Source organism: Salvia hispanica, chromosome 3, assembly GCF_029641045.1.
Source record: "Salvia hispanica isolate PSC_SH4W2 chromosome 3, Shi_PSC_v1, whole genome shotgun sequence".
In the NCBI taxonomy this organism is placed as follows: domain Eukaryota; kingdom Viridiplantae; phylum Streptophyta; class Magnoliopsida; order Lamiales; family Lamiaceae; genus Salvia; species Salvia hispanica.
This window is the reverse complement of record NC_142694.1, coordinates 44,152,435-44,168,669: the sequence shown is the minus strand read 5'-3', so window position 1 is coordinate 44,168,669 and position 16,235 is coordinate 44,152,435. Positions and strand designations below refer to the sequence as shown.

General features: G+C 35.6%; 1 protein-coding gene across 4 annotated transcripts; it reads left to right on the top strand.

The window, feature by feature from the left end:
* The first annotated feature begins 305 nt into the window (after positions 1-305).
* On the top strand, positions 306-16,207 carry SEC8 (subunit of exocyst complex 8). Of its 4 annotated transcripts, none has more exons than XM_048115434.2 (27): positions 306-400; positions 506-618; positions 1,958-2,170; positions 2,760-2,933; positions 3,092-3,196; positions 3,590-3,699; positions 4,127-4,279; positions 5,134-5,296; positions 5,385-5,491; positions 6,041-6,342; positions 6,435-6,598; positions 6,688-6,803; positions 8,148-8,218; positions 9,115-9,239; positions 9,342-9,391; positions 10,362-10,462; positions 11,307-11,419; positions 11,499-11,606; positions 12,237-12,434; positions 12,522-12,607; positions 12,976-13,159; positions 13,274-13,351; positions 14,550-14,651; positions 14,743-14,817; positions 15,543-15,638; positions 15,747-15,796; positions 15,880-16,207. In XM_048115434.2, exons 2-27 carry the CDS (start codon positions 577-579, stop codon positions 15,965-15,967), a joined length of 3,174 nt encoding a protein of 1,057 aa, XP_047971391.2. In that variant the 5' UTR covers positions 306-400; positions 506-576; the 3' UTR covers positions 15,968-16,207. The 4 variants fall into 4 exon arrangements, with proteins under 4 accessions (XP_047971391.2, XP_047971392.2, XP_047971389.2 ...); XM_048115435.2 differs by having other exon boundaries at positions 322-400; positions 548-618; XM_048115432.2 differs by lacking the exon at positions 306-400 and having other exon boundaries at positions 414-618.
* The last annotated feature ends 28 nt before the right edge of the window (positions 16,208-16,235 follow it).

The following is a 16,235-nucleotide window of genomic DNA, read 5'->3' as shown; positions in this document are numbered from 1 at the left end:
TTTTTGTCTTGCTAAATTGTTTTCAACTCCATTTAAAATGATTTATATTTTGTCATTACTTGCCAATTAATCATATTTTTAACTCAAATGACAATTTTGAGATTTTTGACCTGGACTTTTCATCTATGTGTCATCATCTTCTTCTAATTTTTGGTTTTAACACACTCCCTCTTAAATTTAATCTGGCATAGAATTCGAAATTTAACTACAAGGTACAACACCGCAATGCATGGACTGGAGGAATTGACGTCTATACCCTTATGGCTCGATCTCACTCGTTTTCCATAATCAAATAGTCTTATTATTGAAAACTCTAAAATCAAATTTCGGAAATAATTTATTTGCAGAAATTAAACCAATAATCTGAGCTATTTCTTCAAGCTATAATTTGACAGATCCAGTAAGCATGTTTTCTCTTCCATTATTGCGTCTCTCTGTGTATATGAGTGTATACATACATACATACACCCAGCTGTATCTAACTTCTAATGCTTCCGATTTTCAGTTAATCTCAAGAATTTGGAATCTGATATTCTTCAATTTCTAGGAGCTGTAATTTAGCTGATTTGAATTGAGATGTCAATCTTCGACGGGCTCCCCATTCCGAAAGATAAATCGGTGAGTTTTTCTCCCGGTGTGTACGTTTAGCTTATTTATGTGTGTTTTAAGTGTAGCTTAGTTGCCATTTCGTTTATGCTTTAATTAGTGATGTAAAATTGTATCAATTGGGCGCTGGATTGACTTATTATGATCATTTCGATGCACTGGTAGCTTCCTACGGTCAAAATGCTTTTAGTTCTCTGGATAATTTAGAAAAAATGGTAGAAAAATGTTTGGTAGTTTGATAGCGCCTCACTTGATTGGGGTTTTGGATCAATGTGCTCTTTAGCTTCTTATTTGATTTCATATTTTGCATCAATTAAATTTAATCTTTAGTGAGTCCTTGAAGTGGTGATTTATGAGTTTCCAAGTTTGGACTATACAATGCCTCTAAATAAATACTCCTGTACTGTTATGGCTAAAGTAGTTGGGACTCCACTGTCAATTTCCTCATTTCCCAGATTCTATTGAAGACATGTAACACTAGACAGTTACTGTTAACACATAAGATTTTCACTACTTCGTACACCTAGTGATAAATATATAGTGTGATTCCCGCTACAGAAGTGTAGCAACTGGAGAATTTTTCTGCTTTGGCCCCTTTGTTATGTGTATTTTATTCGAGGTGACTTTATTTCCATCACAATGTTGAAAGAAGTGGCTTTACTAGCAAACTTTTCTAGCTGAAAACTGAACTGCCATATTCTGATTTCGTAAATGGAAAACGTCATTAGTAGATTGGATGGATGCTTTTGCACATATTGGTACAATAGATAGCTACAGATTCTTAGCTTCAATTTGTATTTAACTGATTTTGGATTGGGCAAACAAGATCTTCATGCGATTGGACACACTCACACACATGTAGCTCTTTATCGCGCATGGAGGCTGGTGTCCATGTAACTTAACTTTATAGTTCACTAACTTCAGTTCAGGGAGAAGATTGCAACCTGACCACACATTGTAGAATTACCTAAAAGTTACTCATTTATTGAGTATTGACTATTTGATTATCAGCGCCTGACTTGCTGGCTTCTTTATCCTCTGCGTGTCCTGTATAAGTAGCTACCAGGGTACTTTTTTAATCACTTATATTGAAAAATTGAAGAACTCCATATGCACATCTTTGTGTTGACACTACTATCCATTCTGATCTTAGATAGCATAATTAGTTATTTACGAAAATTATAAGTTTTCCTGTCTCTTTTCTCCCCAAGTTCCTACTTTTTGGAGTTTTTTTCTCCAAGTTTTTTGTCATCTAGGACATCTCATGCTGTATTGATGATGCATCAGCATTACAACAATTATGTTTGGGCTGCTGAAAGTCTAACTTATTATTGTGCCATGGTATTTGCAGTTTTTAAAGGAAGAACTTTCTAGAATAGATGAAAGTTGGGCAGCAGCGCGCTTTGATTCATTACCTCATGTTGTGCACATTTTAACATCCAAAGACCGTGAAGGGGAAGTGAAGGTCTTAAAGGAGCAAAGTGATATCATTGAAGAAGTTGTTGATGAAGTTGTTCATGCATATCATAGTGGCTTTAACAAAGCAATTCAAAATTATTCTCAGGTTTCTCTATAGTTATTTTTCTGGGTTCCATAATCCATCTATTTATATTTGTGATAGCTTTTTGGAGGTTGTTAGAGCATTTGCGAAGTAGGGTCTATGAAGCAATGTTTAAGTATCATATGGTCTAAGGAAGTTTAGATCATATTGCAATTCATCGGCCTTTACCTATGACCTATGTATACCAATGATGTTCCTTTCTATGCTGTATTACTTTTATGGACTTAAATAATGCATATTGTATGTTCTTTTTTTCTTGTTTCTTAATCGCCAACCTGAAATAAGAGAAAATATGTGTGGCAAGCTGTAGGACATCTTGCCAAAATGGATCTTTTACATGATCACTTCTGATTTACCCTTATTCTATTATAAATATTGAATTCATGCAAATGAAATTTATGCAAGAACTGCAGTCTACTTTTGTGGGACTTAATATAAACTGCTAACCCTATTGATCTGAGGCACTGGATCCTTCTTTCTGTCCCATTCTCTCTCTTTTGCCTTTACTCTTTGGTGGCATGATTACCCTTGGACTAGCCATATAGTTTTCAGGTATGCTTAGAGTTATAACTAAAATATCTCGGTCCTTCAGATTTTGCGCTTGTTCAGTGAATCTGCTCAAAGCCTTGGGGAATTGAAGGTTGATTTAGCTCAAGCAAAGAAACTTCTCGGTGCCCATAATAAACAATTGCATCAGTTGTGGTACCGGTCTGTTACTTTGCGGCACATAATCTCATTATTAGACCAAGTTGAAGGCATAGCTAAGGTCAGTATGTTCTTTTGACATAGTATTTTGTTTCAGACAGAAACATAAATGTTTTTTTTTTCATTGTGTTAGCTCCAGTTTGCTGATGGGGGATGATTATAAAGCTTTTTTTTTTCATGGATTTTTAATTCTATTCTGCGATGTTTTCAAACTTATAGGTCCCAGCTCGTATTGAAGAGCTTATTGCTGAAAAGAAGTTTTATGCGGCAGTACAATTACATGTCCATTCAAGCTTAATGCTTGAGAGAGAGGGCCTCCAAGCGGTTGGTTTCTTTTTTCTATTTTTATGCAAGTTTTGTTAGTTTCCTTTTAATAAACATAATGAATTGAAAGGAAATGTTTTGAGAAGTGATTATTCTTATTGATATTGTGAAGCCGATACATCATACAACAGACTTACTGAAGAATCCTACTTGTTAATTTGTTAAGTCTTTTGTTGGTTGATATAAGGTCTACTGTAGTTGTTGTTCTTTTCCAACCTTGCATCTGTTAGAGTTGTAGCCTATGACTTAACTAGAATTTTTTTATCATTTTTTACTGAACACCACAATTTGTCCTCTATTTCCAAAATTTCAACTTCTGGTTCAACTTGAGAGCAAAAAGGTGGTATCTCTAATAAGGCAGTATCTGATGGCTGATGATCTCCTCGGGTTTAGGTGGGTGCTCTTCAAGATGTACGGACAGAATTGACGAAACTGCGAGGAGCCTTTTTCTATAAAGTTTTGGAAGATCTACATTCTCATCTCTACAATAAGGGTGAATACAGGTAATTATCAATCTATTTCGTAGAAAGTAAACCTCTAGACATGCAAAGCCTTTTCCGTGCTTGGTTACTACTATCACCGTGCTAGTAAACGTTAGAGTGGTGGCTGATGGCATATTGCATTACATGTTTGAAGAGCCTTTCCTCTGAGAACCTATGTAATTCGACAACCTATCATTTTTTCTCTTTTTAAGCACATTTTATATATGATGCTTAACCACGATAAATTTGGGGATAGCTGTTATGGTTAACATTTATGTGCTTCACAACTTGAGGGAGTTTGCATTTTATTTTTGTTGGCTTTTTTTCATTTTGCTTTTGTACATGTAAGTAGCTTTGTTTTAAAAGGTTTGCCTTTTTCTTTGTGTTCTTTTCTTTTTGGTATATTGCTGGATCATCTTATTCTTAATTCCAACTTTCCTTGTGGCAGCTCAGATGTCTCAAGTATGCTTGAAAGTGATGATGCAATTCCAACTGCTACAGCTACGTCTTCCATGAATTATTCACACTCTCTCTCACGAAGAACCAGGTTGCTGAAAGGAGATGGGGATGGAGTGTATAGGCCCAGTTCAGTTGATGGGAGGTGAGATAGTCTTAGTAATCATTTTTGCTTTTTAAATATCGACCTGGCAAGAATTATGTTCGACCATGAGATATCTTATATCAATCACATTATTTAGTTTGTGTCTGCAAATTCAGTTTGATTTCTCTTTCAAATTGGATATTGTGGTAAATGTGATTCTTATGGTATGAAGTGAGCTATTTATATTCTGCATATCCTGTATGTTGCAACAAATTTGAGCTTCTTTCTTCTGATAATAAAAGAATTATGGGCAGAACAATACATAAACGTGTCAGCTAGTCAGTTAGCAGTCTTAAGAAAAACCTGTTACTGGTTAGTAAACAACAGAAATGAAATGATTAAAAAGCACAAAGAAAATAATTTTACTAAAGAGATTTTTTTTATCTTCATCTAGTTTAATACTCATCGGTAAAAGAAAAAATCTTGCATCTCCTTCCCGATAATGCATTCGTTTTTCAGCTTTCTTAATTCTTTACATTTATACACATTAACATATTGAGTATGTATACATCCGATTTGACTAGATGAGGATGTCCACCAAGTAGGAACTTTTTCAACGAATTCTCAATTAGTCAATCCTCTTTATTGTCTTGATGATGTTCCAAACTAAAATGTTTATGTATAAGATGTCTTAGGGTGTTTGTCAGACTCAGTCTTTTCTCTGTGTTCAATGCCAGCCAGACCCCAGCTCTCGCTGGGCGATGCATCTTTTTTTAAATTATTACTAATATTATCATATCTAAGTAATTCTAGTTATGATTCTGAAATCCGAATTGAATTTTCCCAAGGCAGATGTCAGAGTTTATGCAATAATTATCCCTTCTTCTGAGATTTGTCTCCTTTCTGCTTGTTAGTTCATCATATGATGGGCACAATGAGGATGGCACCTTGGATATGCATGATGATACTGCACCTAATGGGTATACTCCTACAGTGAAGGCTAATGGTGGTGATGCAAGAATATTTTCTCGACAAATTCCAGTGTGGCTATCAGATTCTACTCCTGATGAATTTGTCGTATGCTTCCATTCTTACAGTAAAATTGCTCTTGAACTTAAATTGGTTCTTTATGCCTATAAGGTCAATTGCATGGTATTTGATGCAGGAAGCAATGAGAAAGAGTGATGCTCCAGTGCATGTAAAGTATTTGCAGACTCTGGTCGAGTGCCTTTCCATGCTTGGAAAAGTTTCTGCAGCTGGTGCTATTATATGGTATGCTGTCAAGTTTGAATCCCATAGGATTTGATATACTTGTGTTTGAATAGACTTGCATTATTTCAGTATAGTTCTACATTGTGGATGCTACCCACTAGTGTAAATAGTCAAATCCTACAGATATATTCCTTGTAACGTCTTATCCTAGCAGTTAGATATCTTGTTTCGTTTCTTCATTACGTAGATATATGCAGAAGTATAGAGCTATTTCTTCAGCATTCTTCTGTTGTCAGTTTTTTGCAATGTTTTTTGAATCTTGAGAAACAGGGAGTTCACTTGATAACCTCTATATACCAAGATTTTAGTAGTATACATGAAAAACTACCCCTAGAGTCATTTTTTTTAATTATTGGAAGTCATACTATAGGGACTATGAAGCTCCAGGGCTATTTAACTTCGGTAAATGAAGGTGTGACTGGAATAGGATTTTTGTATGAATACTTTCTTTTTGATGTGCTTATTAAGTCATTTCATTTTTTGTTAAAGTACACTTCGTTAGTTTTTCTACTTATTTTCTGCTCTGTTCTCATGTCTCCATGGTCATAGCCAGCGGTTACGCTCAACAATCCATGATATCATTACTGCCAAAATCAAAGCACAGGTAGGACGTGTCAGTAGGCAAAGGCATGGTCTGGGCCACACTGCCTCGCCTACAGTCACAGGTCTACACTATCTAAAGGGCCAGCTGGAGCACCACTTAGCAAAACAAAAACGTCAAAATGGGATATCGCCAAATGGAGCTTTAGCTGTGAGCCCTGTCTCTCATGTAATGTCTCCTTCGGGAACAGCCCAAATTTCAGCACGGGACCTACTTGATTCTATTCTGGACACAGTTGTTCGGATATTCGGTATGTTATTGCTATAAAAATATCTGTAAGTTATATACTCATGTACTCTTTGCTGTTATCTTCGTATTCTTGATGGTGGAACAATTATTCAGAAAATCATGTTATTGTTGGAGAGTTACTTGAGTCAAAATCTTCACAGCAACTTAATATGAACACACCAAAAACAATGGCTGCTGACGTCAGTTGGAGCAATGACTCTGATGTTTCTAATGATACTGGAGGCTTTAGTGTTGGTTTTTCCTTAAATGTTCTACAGGTTTTCACTTAATGACCCTTTTTGTGTTTCAACCTCATGCTACTCAGAAAGTTGTGAGTTTTCCCTAATATTTTCCCAAATGACTGTAGAGTGAGTGCCAGCAACTTATATGTGAGATCCTACGAGCAACACCCGATGCTACATCTGCAGATGCTGCTGTACAAACAGCCAGACTTGCCAGCAAAAACCCTTCTAAAGACAAGAGGCAAGGGCATTCCATGTTCTTTCACTTTTGTGCACCGTTCAGCTTGTTCATGTGCTTAGTATCATTTTCTTTTACTTCTACATTTGGGTTTCATGTGAACAACGTTTTCAACGCGATTGATACTGATGTTCATATTATTTTCTTTGTTTCCGCAATGCACTCATTTTAATCCCCATATGATGATGATATTTTTACTTGAATTTCACATTATATATGCAATTAATCTATAGATGAAAAGGATCCAGTGAGAATGGTAAATATTGGTGAGAGGTGAGAATAATTCAGTCCTTAGACTACAGAGATTTACTATGGATGCATCTTGTTTGAATGCAATTAGGAGTGAAAATTCTATGTTTGTTCATTGATTTTATGCGTTTATTCGTTTTTATCATTTCTACAACAAATCTAATTTTCACAAAGTCCCTTGGTTGGGATCCAGTGAGAGAATTTTATGTTTGAAATGAATATATGCACAAACATGAATTATACACGCACAATAACAAGTTCCATGGACCCGAGATGAACAAATTAATACAACACATGGACAACCATATTCAACTAATGTAGTTTTAACATTGGTTTGTTCATCTCGGTTTCATGGATTTGTTCATGTATTCTCATTCGTCATGGAAGAAGCTCTATATATTATCTATATAGACGTGGGTTAATGTAAAAACTCAATTTTATCCTGAAAACTAAGAACACTAAAAACATTGCAATTAACGCATAAAATCACTGCATTCAGAGTGAACTTTACTACACTCACAGAAAATGAAATTAAATGAAAATTCCGCCCCTTATGGGATTCGAATACTGGTGTTGCACTCATCAAGCAAGAAGATGCCACCGTAGATCTCCATGATTGATGGTTCTCCGTTCTTATTTTAAATATGACTTCTCATTTCAAGTTTTGAACCTCTTCCTGTGCTATATACATGTATGTAAATATATATATTTCTGCATCTGATGCCATGACTGATTTGGACGTCGATATTAAAATTCTGTTTTCACCATATATATTCCATGCTGCTGGCATGACAAGTTTGGTGACATCGATAAGTGTTTGGAAGGGTAATGAATGGAGTATATAGAGAACTGTTGATGAAATTAGTATTTTGCAAGAGGATGGCTCTTCTGCAGATTTTTCCATTGACAAGAACGGCTTTAGTTGGGAAGGCATTATCACACTGGAATGATAGCCTTCCCTGCATCATTTTGATGATATACATTAATCAGTTTTTTTACTGTTTGAACTTGTACTCCGATACAAGTTAGTTGGGAAGGCATTATCATATTGTCTATAGAATAAGGTAATTAACCCTTTTTACATCAATTTGGTTACAGAGATGGATCAGAAGATGGACTTACTTTTGCATTTCGGTTCACTGATGCTAGTACTTCCACTCCTAATCAAGGTAAGAGAAATATGTTTCATGCCTACCACCAACCTCACCCCTTGAGGTAGCCAAGCGGCAAGTGGTACTTTATTGATTACACATACGATGTCAGCCTGGGCATCACCTTTCAATGGCTTGACAGTATGAAAAATCAGTTGGAAATGTTATCATATTTATATAAATACATGTTCTCTCATTGAGCAATAACCATTTTGCCAAAAAAAAATAAATAAATCAACCAACAGCGTGTCTTCCTAAGGAACCTAGTCTTGATGACGTCTTCTTTTTTATTTAAATATTGTGTGGAACACAATCATTTTCTAAAATTTTATCCCGCAACCCTCCTAAAGGAAATGGTTAGTTGCATTTTAAATCATCATGTTTCCCCCAATTTACTGATTCAACACAGTTTTATACTCCCTCGGTCCCTAAAAAATAGTCCATTTTTGCCGTTTCGGTATGTACACAAAAATTAGTACTTTTCCAATTATAGAGACTACCCCACAACATATCAATTTATTTATCCTTTCTCACACATGGCCCACCAGTTTCTTCACTCACATTACATTTATTAATCATTACTAACACTGACCCCCTAATTTGGGACCCTTTTTCAACTCACAAGCGCCAACTATTTTTTATTAAAACTCGTGCCGCACCCCATTAGGCCTATTAATTGGGGACGGAGGGAGTGAGTTGCGATGTCGACAACTTAACAAGTAACAGCAAAATTAAATTTCTCTATAATTTTAATAATTGGACACAATTGCAGTGAATGGATGTTTACTTTTCATATATTAAATGCAATCATTCTTCAGGCATTTATCCTTGCAATTTATTATAACGTTGTCTTAAATTTGGCCAAAGGTCATATATATAATTTTGTCATTGAATTAAATAGCATAAATTCGTAGGGTCTGACCTTAATCGCCAAGGATGGAGAAGACCAAATGTAGTCCAAGAAGGTTATGGAACTGGTGCCGTGCTACCAGAGCAAGGGATATACTTAGCAGCATCAGTATACAGGCCTGTAGTTCAGGTATGGATAGAGTGCAATCAAAGGAAAGTAATGCTCGTCTGTTCTCCTGGTCACATGACTAAAATGCAGAATTTAATTTCCTTTTTCTGCCCTTACTTGCAGTTTACAGAAAAAGTTGCATCCATGCTTCCTCAAAAGTTCTCCCAACTTGGGTGAGCACATTCAGCTCCAATTTCTAAATCAGCAGCACATGACATGCAGTGTATAATTGCTTAGAATAATATTAACTTAGAAATTACCCTAAGCATATATAAGCCTCAGATATACTCTTGATCCCTTTTAGATTTCGGTGACATACCATTAGTCAGCTCTACAAACTTCTTAATACGTTGGTTGTGAAAGTGAAACTATCAAATATCTTTAGCGATGTTGTATTGAATAAAAATAAGGGGATTTTGTGTATATGTTGTCAGACCTTGGAGGTCTTAGGTTTGCTGTTCTTGCAAAAAGTCATTTGTCAGGAGATCTTGGTTATCTCAAGTTCAACCTATCAGTTCCTTTATAAACCATTCTCTGTCACTCACGATCGAGATTATCATGAAATAGCTGCTTGGTCGTTGAGAAAACTGATATTTTCATATTTTGAAATAGTCACAATATGATTAGGAGTCTAGGACTTGGTGATGTTGCTGCCCACTGTAAGTATTGGGGTGTGTAGTTAATGAAAATCGTGGGACAAAATTAAGTTTGGTTCTGGATTCCCCCGAAAAGTAACAGTTTCAAGGCTGTATGCTTCTACAGCTGGTGAGACTTTTAATTGAACATAGCTGGAATGATTTAGAACTGTAGTATTTCATCTTAAATAGCAAAGTTTGATTGGAAGAACACAGTATCTTCTTGATATTTAGTTGAGATACTCCTGTTAGGAAAATGATGAATTTTATTCCCCACCCTTGATTTTGTCATGATTTCTCCTTTTCCATGAAATGATTATTTCTCCATCAATTGTTTCCCATAACCTTTTCCTTTACTGAATTTCATGATCTACCCCATATATGATTCAGCACGAGTGAATCTTTTGAAGATGTTTGTCTTTCTGTTTCCGCTCCTATTATATCTATCCATCCTTTCTTAATGCATCTTTATGTTGACCATCTATCCACTAATGAATGGATTATGCAGAAATGATGGATTGCTTGCCTTCACAGAGAACTTTGTGAAGGATCACTTTTTGCCAACTATGTTTGTAGATTATCGGAAAAGCGTACAGCAAGCCATATCAAGCAAGTCTACGAACTATTGTCTTTTTGCCTGGTTATTGATGAATGCATTTAGTTTCATTATTTCCTAACACCTTACGTCCATTTTTGTAATATGGATTGAAGTGGATCAAGTTCGAGTTTGATTTCATCAACAGTAATATACTAATAGATCTCATGCATTGTCTGTTTGTGGCGGTCTGCTAAGTAAGTGCCTGCATATGATGACTCCAGTGATTGTTTGATTCTAGCTGAGCTGCTCATTAAACTGTGTTGATGCAGACTGACACAAATCTAGTAATTTATTAGCAGTAATTACAGAGGTATAATAATACTCCCTCCGTCCCATTAAAAATGACAAATTTCCTAAATGAAAACAACATCATCTCTACTTTTTTCTCTTTCTTATTTAATTCTTTACTTAAACTCACAAAACAACACTACATAAAATCCTATGCTGAAAAGCAAATGTTTCATATTTAATGGGACGGAGGGAGTAATATCTATGAAATTTAGTACGCCATCTTCTTCCTGTTCGAATTTAGGCCGAGGCTCTTTCAATTACGCATGCATTCAACATAATTATATGCCTTTCAGTAGCTTTATTTATTTTTTACAAAGTCCCACGTATATATTTACATTTGCCTCATTGTAGCAGATAGACTTAGATAAATTATAGTTTATTGCCTGAATTGATTCTGTAGCAATAGGGTGGAATTGGATGTATAAAAGGTGCAATGGGTAAATATGGTGCTCAATTTAAGTATCTAATTCTGGTGTATTTGCAGTTTTGCTAATCACGGATCATGTACTGATAATTTCATTAGCATACCCTCAAAATCTGATTTTGGGTCTCTTCTATAAACAGGTCCAGCTGCATTCAGGCCACGAGCTAATGTAGCTGTGTCATACACTCCATCAATTGGAAAAGGACGACCTGTTTTACAAGGATTATTAGCTATCGATTGCTTAGCAAAAGAGGTATATTCGTGTTTTTGCCATTTGTTGAGAAGAGAAATAAGCGCTCTCTTTGTGCTCAACCTTTACATGATTTATTTAGGTTCTTGGGTGGGCTCAAGCTATGCCAAAGTTTGCTGGTGAGTTAATAAACTATGTCCAGACATTCCTGGAAAGAACGTATGAAAGATGTCGAACGTCATATATGGAGGTATGTTTGTTACTTTATCCTCTTTTTTTCTTCTTCTCATTTCACCCAGTCATATTTTTTAAGCTCATTTAAGTATTTTCAAATAAAGGGAGCATCACTAAAATTTCTTTCTCGTTGTACTGTTCCTTGTTTCTCTTGATGATATGTTGCTTTCTGCAACTTTATCACTCTTGAATTGTGTGCTTGGTAAATCTGGGAGCTGATACTTGAAGAACTTGGACTATTCCTTAAAACAAATTAACTATATCTGTATGAGAACTAAGTAATGCCTTTAAATTCAACCTCCAGGACTAGTGACTTCTTTCTGGGTCTCTGCTTGGTGGCTACCTTTCTCGATGGTGAATATGCCACCGTAGTTATTTACTAGATTTCAATGGAAGATGTTATACCAGCCTTTACCTGTAAATTCTTAATGTGCATACCATTTGAAGCTCTAAGCTTTAGGAACTTCGTAATGATGGAAACTGAAAGGAATTGTTGGTATGATGTAAGTTTGTAAAGAGAAGGGTTAACCTCTACAGGGCACAGGCTCTACTATGAAGCTTAACATTTGATATTCTACTGGATACAACTCCTATTCTATTTGTTTTCACTTTGAAATAATAATCTCTTTTTTGGTTAAAATATCAGGCAGTTCTGGAGAAGCAAAGTTACATGCTTATTGGGAGACATGACGTAGATAATCTCTTGCGACTTGATCCATCCAGTACATGTTTGCCAAATTCATTAGATGATGGAATCCTAGAAACCAATGATTTGGATGCTGGATCAATTGGAGTAGAAATGGAACTAAGTGATATACTACTGAATCTGAGACCTATTAAGCAGGTATTCATGCCCTTATGAAAATAGAAGCCATTTTGACACATCTAATCTTTGTTTTGCACCTTGTTTTACTCTGGTTAATTTCTGCAGGAAAACCTAATACGCGAGGATAACAAACTTATCTTATTAGCTTCATTGAGCGATTCATTGGAATATGTTGCAGATTCCATAGAAAGGTAACTTTATGTATCTTATTTTTATCATGGTCGATTTGGTTGATTCTTGTAGCTATCTTCTTTCATGATCGAATCTTGCTCAAGAAAGAGTTTTGAAATTGTTTTATATAGTCCTGAAAAGATGTGTTTTTAAGTTTTTAGCTCAATTTTCTAGATTGTCAATTAACATATTGGATGACTGGTCCCTGTGATTGTCTGTTGTTTTGATAAAAGTCTTAAAGTAATGTTAGAAATTAGAATGCACTTTCTGAAACAATGGCCCATGACCTAGTTTTCTGTTGTCCAACTATTTTGGACCGATTGGAAAGTATCAGGTATGTGCAAAAATGAAACATGTAAATACTTCAGTATAATTTTTTCTCATGTAGGCTAGGGAAATCATCTTCAAAAGCTTATAATCACGTAGAAGAAAATGAACCGCATCATTCTAGAACAAGCAGTTTGCCTCCAAAAGATCTTGAATCATTTGCTGAAGACTACAGAAAACTGGCTATTGATTGCCTTAAAGTTCTACGAATAGAGATGCAGTTGGAGACAATTTTTCATTTGCAGGTACGTGAAATTTGTGTACATATTCTACCAAAAAGTTGATAAGGTGATGACGCCTCACTGGAAAACTGTACTTCATACAAAATAACTCTTGCTGCAAAATGCGAACTGGTATAGGAGATGACAAAGAGGGAGTATTTGGATGACCAAGATGCAGAGGAGCCAGACGATTTTGTTATATCATTAACTTCCCAGGTGAATTCTCATCTTTAGAGCATTGTGCTGGTTAGCTTTGGCTTAACCTTGTGATCTGGTGAAAATGCTTTGGCTAAACCTAGTGCTCCATTTTTTCATGTTGACGTCATTCCCCTGCAGTCATGACAATTATATAGAACATTCCTTGAAAGTTAAAACATATACTCCCTCGGTCCCTTATAACTTATAAGTGCTCCCATTTTACCATTTTAGTTTGTCCCTAAAAAAGTGTTCCTTTTCCACTTCAGTAAACTACCAATCACTAACCCCTTATGTTTTACCCTCACTATATCAACTTATTTACAAGCCCACAAATCATCAACAAAATTACCTAACATCTACAATAAAGTACAATACCCTTATAATAAATGCGGGCCCCTTTTTACATTCATCTACACACTTACCTAGTGTTTAGTAAAATTTAAAACCCGTTGTGAAAAGTATGGGAACACTTATAAGAGACAGAGGGAGTATTTCTCTTATGCATTCTATTTTTTTAAAATATATAACTAAAATCGAGTTTCTTGTTTGCATAACTTTATACCTCAGCTATTGAGTTAATTGGCTTGATTAACTTTCCTTGATATTGACAAGGTTGGTGTAGCATGATTGGAATTTATGTCAAAAGAGTTGATCTTTTTGTAAATATTCTTTGACACGGCTCTTTATTTTGGGGATTCTGTTCCTTAGACATTGCACTGTCTGCAGATGAATTAGTGTATTGTTTTGAAGACTTATTTACCAATATACAAGGCCTCTGTGAGATACCCTGATTGGTCACGCACGTGAATGTTCAATGACCTGATTAAGAGGGAGTTCGTTTATAAATTTACACCGGCCCCTACCATATAAATCTTCAGCTACCCAATAATAAACTAACTTATTAAGGGCCTCAGATTACTATACCTTTCGTCTCCTAAGGAAAAGAACAACTAAGTTATTATGCCTATGTCCTTTATCATCATGCTTCAGATTAGTAATATTTAAGCACTATGAAATTCATCAAAAAGAATTGGGTTCCCTAACACTTGCCTTGTATCTTTTCTTATTATCTTTGGTCTCTTTATTTGTACATGGTTTAGGCTTCTATTCGTTAAACCGTGAAATAATAAAATATAACTGGCGTATTTGTCATGTGGCCTGATCAATCTTGCAAAATAATCGTACAAATACTGAAGCTTAAATTTATGCGATCCAGATAACACGCCGAGATGAGGAAATGGCACCATTTGTTGCGGATGTGAAACGAAATTACATATTTGGAGGGATATGCCCCATTGCCGCCAATTGGTCTATAAAGGTTTGCTTATAATTGTGCTGGGTATTAAGAAATTGCACCGGAAAGACTGGTCATTTTTATGTTTGTTAGGAAAATAATTGTTCCCACTCAGGCTTTGGCTGAAATGAAGTCTATCAACCTCTTTGGCGTTCAGCAGATTTGCCGTAACTCAATTGCGTTGGAACAGGTCCGTGGTCTTTTTCACTCTTCCTCTCTTTGATCTCTATCCCTTTCCTCCAGCTCTTCCACTACTTCTGGGGTCTCTTAAAAAATCCTTCTCATGAATATGAACATCTAAGTCTAATAGTTTAGATTGTTAATTGTTATGCAAACAAGTCCTGAAGCATGGGTTGGAAGAATGAAATTTCAATGTTAATCTGTCAATATTATTACATGCATTTTATGTGAATAATAGCTGTTATAGGTTTTCAATAAAAACATCACTGTCATAATGTCTGGTTCTGTGCCATAATTTGTTTGAAGTTTTCTGTTTTTCTATTTCATTTCTAGATACAAAGTATTTTAGTCAACTTTTTTGCTAACACTTCTTGTAGTCAGAGATATACAACTTGCAGCAACAATTGTTTGAGAACTTCTCTTTTCCCATGTTCAAATCTTTTTAGCAAAATGAAGAGATGTGCGTGATAAGGGGGCATTTCTTATTTGACTTAGGCATATGGTTTTCTCACCCTTATGGAATGAGCACCAGTGTGAGAACTTGTAAAACATAGTAGTAATTAGTAACATAATACGCTCAAGCTATTGTGCTTGAATTTTCATTTCGCTTTTCTATATTTTTGTGGTGATTGGAGGTGGTGTGGGCCTAATGGAAATAACACTATTTTCTGTTCCAAACGCATTGCACGGGTTATCATGACAAGGACAACTGCTAATTGTTCTGAGCTTCATCAGGCTTTGGCTGCTGTATCTTCAATTGAAAGTGAAGTCGTACAAATGAGATTAGATCGTGTTCGGACATACTATGAATTACTAAACATGCCCTTCGAGGTTAACTATCTGATACTACTGATTTCAATTTCTACCTTATTTCTGTATTTACTTTCTTTCCCACAAATAATCATGTTTCGTTGACAATTTGTCTTGTGTTTTCTCCAGGCATTGCTTGCATTTATCCAAGAGCACGAAGATCTTTTCTCAGCTGCAGAGTGAGTTATCTTTACAAGTTCAAAATTGCCACAAATCCCAATTATACTATCCCTCATTCATAACCAAACATTTTGTCTGGCAGGTACCTAAATCTGCTAAAAGTCTTCGTCCCAGGGAGGGAAATTCCCGAGGACGCTCATGATCGCCTGGCACAGATTTTGCCTAGTTGAAAGTTGGAAAATTTGTGAGCCGTTCTCGCCCTCGCATCTGCAGTGTTAGTATACATATTGCCAGATTCGCTATTTTTGAGTGATTCTTTCAATTAGACAAATATCAGAGCCTCCCTAGGTCTTTTCTTTCTTCATTTATGTACATTCAATTTTGTATCCTTGGGTTTTGTTTGGCATCAACTCAGATTTTGTTGACAGTACAGTATATATGGAGTTATCAATGCTTATTTACATTACATATACGTACATTCTAAAATTTGTTTGTTTT

Excerpts from the sequence above, each read along its gene's own strand:
- SEC8 (XM_048115434.2), top strand. The coding sequence starts at position 577 with ATGTCAATCTTCGACGGGCTCCCCATTCCGAAAGATAAATCG. Across the intron at positions 9,240-9,341 it reads TATACAGGCCTGTAGTTCAG|TTTACAGAAAAAGTTGCATC; the intron begins GTATGGATAGAG and ends CCTTACTTGCAG. Across the intron at positions 9,392-10,361 it reads CAAAAGTTCTCCCAACTTGG|AAATGATGGATTGCTTGCCT; the intron begins GTGAGCACATTC and ends TGGATTATGCAG.